Source organism: Grus americana, chromosome 1, assembly GCF_028858705.1.
Source record: "Grus americana isolate bGruAme1 chromosome 1, bGruAme1.mat, whole genome shotgun sequence".
NCBI lineage: Eukaryota > Metazoa > Chordata > Aves > Gruiformes > Gruidae > Grus > Grus americana.
Window position 1 is genome coordinate 136,893,048 of NC_072852.1, and position 6,426 is coordinate 136,899,473.

The 6,426-nt window shown below is 47.3% G+C and overlaps 1 protein-coding gene across 1 annotated transcript; it reads right to left on the minus strand.

Annotated features, from left to right (window-relative positions):
• Positions 1-3,931: 3,931 nt before the first annotated feature.
• TMSB4X (thymosin beta 4 X-linked) lies at positions 3,932-5,650 on the minus strand. Its single transcript, XM_054834864.1, has 3 exons — positions 5,493-5,650; positions 4,795-4,908; positions 3,932-4,389 (listed from the first exon to the last, which is right to left on the minus strand). Exons 2-3 carry the CDS (start codon positions 4,892-4,894, stop codon positions 4,355-4,357), a joined length of 135 nt encoding a protein of 44 aa, XP_054690839.1. The 5' UTR covers positions 4,895-4,908; positions 5,493-5,650; the 3' UTR covers positions 3,932-4,354.
• Between the last annotated feature and the right edge of the window lie 776 nt (positions 5,651-6,426).

Genomic DNA, 6,426 nt, shown 5'->3' on the forward strand with positions numbered 1-6,426 from the left:
TGGGGACTACTCAAATGCTGGAAATATATTTAAATTAGAGTAAATCCACCAATTCATTTGCAAAATATTGGTGAAAGAAAAATCTGTTAGGTACACAATAAATCCAGAGCCATCAGAAAACCCAAGGCCATAGGACTTCTGAATTAAAAAAAATAATACATTTACTCTTTACAGCCTCACTCTGCCATTCTTTACATATCATGGCCTGTAACTAATGCTATGGATTTGACTGTGCCTTGCCATCAGCATCCTCTTATTGTGAGGGAGCAGTGGTTGAAGGATCTCCCAGTTGCCAATTCTCATTACGTGGCATGAATCTCATCGTGCCTGACAGTTTTCATAAAGCCCAAGCTCCAGGAGACTGAAAAAAATCTCCTGAGAACCTCAGCTTTTGATTACAAGGAAAAAAGGAATGTTGCAGCCCTCATGACTGCAGAAACGAGAGAAAAAAATGTATCTTTGCTGTGCTCCCAATATGTTGAAGTCTCATTAACCCCAAGGCAAAAATTAAACATCTCTCAGAACGCACTGTGTTTGAATTTATGTTTTTTTCTAACCAGGAAGGAGAGAAAGTCAGAGAGGGGTCTGACTTCTCAAAACCTGGTAAAAGCAATGCTGGAATTCAGGTCATTAACTCCAGCTGACAATAGAGAGAAAAATGGGCTCTTTCTTGTCATAAGTCACAGAATTTTGAAATAGGTGTATGGCAAAGAGCAAAGCTTTTTAAAAAAAAATCATCATATCACAGGGACAATAGCAAATTAATCTGTCAGACAGTGTACAAATAATGGATAAATGTTGTCTGGAATTGCCTTTCTCCACATTAACAGAATAGCCCATTTTATTTACAATTCGTTTGCCTTGCCTGTTGAATTGAAAATGCACGAAGCTGGCGCATCGGATGGTCTCACGGAAGGCAGCTCTGCCAAGACCGCCATAGGTTGCTTTGCATAGTCATCCTACTGTATATCAACGAATAAGCATGAGCTGCATTTTTTATTTCATCACACCCCTTTTAGTATCAGCCCCATGGAATTATGGCACTGAACACTGTGTTATGTGCTCATTGTATTTTATATGATGCTTGGATTAGCGCACGGTTCCTTATTGATAAAACTATGTTGTGCAGCAGCTGTATGTGGCAGCCATATATGATTACAATACACAATAGGAACTGCTCATTTCTTCACTGTTTCTAGGGAAGTAAAGGGTTACTAGGGGAAGTGGTGTTTTATCACACATTCAGCATTGCACAAAAATAGCCTAGAAGACCAAAATGCTTGCTTTAAAGTCTCCACATTTCCGTAATTAATTTTAATACCACAATGATCTATTTTGGATATCGTTAGCATATGCTTTCTGTCCAATATATGCATAGTTAATGATATCTGGGGAGGTGCATGAAAGAGAGAGAAAATCTTTTCTTAAATATTGAGAAAGGAAGAATTTGGTTCAGTTCTTGAGGGCAGAGCTACTCATCACGTAGCCTCGACGGAGCTGCCTCTCTGCTGGGGGCGGGGAGGCAGCACACCAGACGCCGTAAAGCCTTCATCTCGTAGGGCTGGGATAATGTGACTGCACAGCGTGTGAGATCAAAAACCATATGTGGCTTTTTGTTTCTGATGACCCTTTATCATAACCAGGTTTTGGGCTGTTGTTTTTTTTTTTTTTTTCTTTCTAGTCAATTTGTTGCTGATGAAAATTTCTAGACTGACAGCCGAAGACACTGGTCTCCTTTATTAGCCACAGCCAACAACGAGTGCAGACACAGCCCTGAGTATTACAATTGATCCATCCAAGCCTTCATTTTTTCATGCCATCAATTGCATTGCTGTAAAGTAGGCATCAGACGTGACCACCTCGATATTGCCTATGCAAAGCATGGGGAATATCTGTGACGATTTTCTCTGAATATATGCAAAGAGCTGAACAAGGAGCAAAGCAGGGGATGATAGGCTCCAGCAATTCCTAAATTTGTCCTGGAAGGTTTACTTTCCAGTTGATCTTCTGTTTTATCCAGTCCTTGATCCCAGAAACAGAGGTCTTAGTAGTAGTAGTAGTAGTAGTAGTAGTAGCTTATGGCTGTATCTCCTAAAAAAGAGATCTAAGCCTCAGCACCTCTTACCATGAGCCTGAGGCCACCAGGCATGTCGCAGATGGTGGTATCCTGTGGCCAGCACTGTCTGCCTCGTATCTCATTACAATTTTGCTGAACTACGCTGTTTTACAGCACACACTTTCATTGACTTACACCGAGCTACGTATATCTCATGCTTTGTTTGCCTCTCTCAGAAATACATTTGTTTTCCTCCCGTAGATGAATCCACAGTAAGCAAGCGCTCACTACTTTTTTGCTCACGTACAGTTCAGACTGTACGGTTCTGAATTTAGTCATGTTACATCCTGTGTTACCTGATTAAGATCAGTAGCTGGGAGGTAATTGTTTAATTGACTTTTTAGAAACTCAGCTAAAAGTTTCCTATGCATTTCCCATTATATATGGGGAATGAAATGAAAGCTTGAAACATCTACAAACACAAGAAATGGTTCATTTCATTCCTGAACTAATCAGCATAAATTATTGCGGAGGTCCTTAAGCCACCAGGACTTCCCAAACCTTCTCATGGACTGCATTGAAACATCTCAGGCCTGAATGCTAGATTCCCATCAGACACTCAGCTCTGCAAGTTTTCCACTGCTGGGGGGCTGGGCACTGCACCCACAAATACACGGCACCCCAGGGCTCCTCCTTCTCCAGCAGCACGGATGTGCACCAAACCTCCAAGCAGGGGAGCCCCACTGCCCTCACTGGTGTACACTCAAGGACAGAGCTTGTTGCTGCAGTCAGATGCTGCTAGAGAAGCGGTAGGATGAAACCCCAAATCTACGTGACCCTCCCAAGTGAGCAGCCTCAGCAAAACGCGGGCTTCCCCAGAGGGACCAATTGTGTTTTATAGGCACTGGCTGAAACCCCTGAAGATACAGCGAAGGCACTGAAGAACCATGCTCATCACCCTCCTACAGGCTGACAGCTTTTTTTTTTTTTTTCCAGAATGTTGATTACTCACTTTGAAGTGAGTAATGGATTAAATCCATGACTACTGAAGTCAACTCCTACTGACCTCCCAGATTTTACCCACTGTCACTTGAGTAAAAATAACCAAAAAGTGTCCTAGATCTGAATGAACTCCCATAAACCAGCAATGTGGAGTGTTGCAATTTGCATTTAAGATTGAATGTTATCTTCATTTCCTAAGTTACCATAACGTTTTTGCCCCCAAATGGTTAGTTTTGAATTAGTAAAGAAACTGTAGCTTTTTATTCTTCAATACCAATTCTTAGGGTCAAGTAGCCGTTAAGAGGTTATAAAACAGCGTTCAAAACATGACTAACATTTTACTAAAACCATTTTTATTTGCATGGCACACTATCCGCTAACATAGCTTTACAGTATTGAAAAGCTTACGTTCAATCTCAGGCTTAAAATTCAAGTTATATCTTCCTCTATCATCAGAACAAGGCTTAATTATTAATTAAACCAATTATAGATTTATACAACAGAGCTTGAATCTGTGCAACAGTACAGAATGGTTATTAAAAGAGCTATGCTATGGGCGGGGCAAAGCAATAAACACAGCCAAATTTTTTTTCCTTATCAATCTCTACATTAAGTATTGAAGAAATATTTAAAGTGATATACTCACATGGTAACAAATTATAAGACATGTAATTTTTTACTGAAATTGTCTAAAAGCTAGCTTCAAGGAAAGCAAATTTATCTAATGGTGAGAGCACGTATTGAAAAAACTGAGAATGGTGATTGAGGTTTGAGTCATCTCCAAAGGTTTTATAGTATCCCGTGTCTCAGTACCGGCTTTTATGCTTCATATCCTTTGATACAGTTCTCCAAATAGAGGACATAAATACCATCCAGGTTTTAAAACATTTTATTTGCATATTAAAAAAATTGTGCATTCCAATAATTAAAATCATTTGAACAAAAAAAAAATGGCACTCGATTAACTGCATTTTACAGCTCGCAGGACCTTGGTACAGCTTTGCATTTATTCGTGTGTTACTCTAGTTTACTGTAGTCCCACCCAAGTTCTTCTTTCATCAACATGCAAGCTCTTTCATGCCACCAGGACCAAAGCCAGACAGGCAGAGGGAAAGGCAGCGCCTTCATTCAGTGTCAGTAGTTCTCTCTATTCTTTTGATGTGAAAGGGGCAGTACAGTCATTTTAAACTTTATCCAACCTCTTTGCATCTTACAAAGTTAAACAGCTAAAAGAAGTAAAATAAGAAGGCAATGCTTGTGGAATGTACAGTGCATAATTTGGAAGGGCAGATTTCATTACGATTCACCCGCTTGCTTCTCCTGTTCAATTGCTAAAATAGGGAAAAAAAAGAAAAGGAGAGAAAAAAAAATAAAGATCGGAAACCTGAAATGCATTCACATGACAATTCCTACAATTTCTAAAAAAAAAAAAAAATTGTAACTATCTATATATATGTATCTATCGAAATAGAAGTGTAAGTAAGTGCAAATCCAGCGCTACTACGCGGTGGGCTGAGGCTTTCGCTGTCTGGCACAGCCACAGCCGTGCATCCTCCCTCCACCCCGCACCCGCGGCACCCCCGGCTCCCCGCCCGCCGCCCCTCTTTGTCTCCTCCCGCCTCCCTCCCTCCCTTCCTCCCTCCCTCCCCCCCTGCCTGCCTCCCTGCCTGCCCTTCCCCGCCGCCCGCCTGCCTCCCTGCCTGCCCTTCCCTTCCCCGCCGCCTGCCCGCACTCACTTTCTTTTGAAGGCAGCGGGTTTTTCTCTTGCGTCTCTGTCTTCTTCAATTTGGACTTGTCAAATTTCTCGATCTCAGCCATGTCTGGTTTGTCGGACATGTTGGCAGGTGATTCTGGGCACACAAGGGAAGAGCCCGTTACCCCCGGCGAAGGCTCCCCGACCCCCTCCCCCCCTCGGCCCCTACCCCGGGGCGGCAGCGGCGCCGCGCCCGCCGCACCCAACGCGGGGAGAGCCGCGCCGCCGCCGGAGCCGAAAGCTCAACGCACGCCGAAAATAAGACGCTTAATCCCCGGCGTATTCAAAAATAACAGTAATAATTAACAGTAGTAATTTTTAAAAGCGCTAATTTAATCCAGCATCAAAGCCACTGCAGCTCGCCGCCAGCGGCAACTCCCAGTATTTGCGCGCTGCGGAGTACAATAGAGGGGAAGCGCCCGGCGCCGGCTGCGTTTTTAACTCGTTAAGGGAAAATCAATTAAAAAATAAAGCCCTGGGACGGCAACAAAGCCGGCTCGCGGCGCGCCCTGCAGCGGCGCGGCCCCCAGACAATACCCCCCCCCCCCCCCAGACAACAGCCCCTGCGCCCTGCTCTGCCCGCCGTCCCTCCGCGGCAAGGGTGCCGGGCACGGGCTCGTGCTGCCCGCGCTGGGGGACCCGAGGGAGGGGGTGGGGGGGTGGGGAGGCGGCGGGACCCACCGGTGTCGCCGCGCGGTGATGCTCAGCCCCGCCGCTCGCTCCTGCCGCCGCTCCGCACACCAGTATAAAGGGTGCTCGCTGGCGGGGCGGTTTTATCCCCGCGCCTATGCAAATGGCGGTGATGTCACCCGCTAACCATTTTGCCGCTTTCCGCCTTTTTCTCTTTTTTTTTTTTCTCCCCCCTTGCTTCCTTCCCCTCCCTCCGCCGCCCAGCCCCCTCCCCTCCCCCCCCGCCCCGCTCAGGCACACACAGCTACGGATACGGAGACACGCGGGCACACACGCACACCCTTAAAGCCCAAAATCGCCCCGGTGCCGGTCCCGGTCTGGGTCCCGGTTCCCTCCCCAGCCCCGGCCGGCGGGAGGCACCCCCGGGACGGTCCGGGGCGGTGGGGGGGCGGGGAAGGCGGCCGCTGCCCCTGACTCCCAGGCCCCCGCCCTCCCCCACTGCCCCGGGGCCAGGGCGCGTCCGGGGCGGGGGCAGGGGCAGGGGCAGGAGCGGCGTGGCAAGGGACGGAGCCGGCCGCCTTCCGCAGCGGCGGACGGCTGTGCTCGGCTTGAGCCGTGGGCTAGTTTTGCTTCAGGTCTCTGTGTGCCCGTCTCCCTGCCGGTTGAGCAATGCCAGCTCGCTGATTATGTTACTCAAATTTCCGCATTTAGAAGGAAAAGACGAAACCCTAGTCCCCTCAGAGCTCCGGGAGCTGCCTCTGCCCGCCCCCCCCCCCCCCCCGCTGCCTTTGCAACCGTGCTGCAGGGAGAGAAAAATCCCATCGCTGTCCTTGCAGCCCCGCTGCAAGGAAAGAAAAGCTATCGCTGTCCTTGCAACCCTGCTGCAATGAAAAGGATAAAATCCCACCGCTGTCCTTGCAACCCCGCTGCAAAGGGAAGAAAGCACACACACCCCACACCCCCCCCGGCCAGGCCATGCTTTGGT

Bases quoted from the DNA above. Each gene is read 5' to 3' on its own strand.
- TMSB4X (XM_054834864.1), bottom strand. From the start codon at position 4,894: ATGTCCGACAAACCAGACATGGCTGAGATCGAGAAATTTGACAAGTCC. The intron at 4,390-4,794 runs GTGAGTGCGGGC...TCCCTATTTTAG, and splicing joins CCCGCTGCCTTCAAAAGAAA to CAATTGAACAGGAGAAGCAA.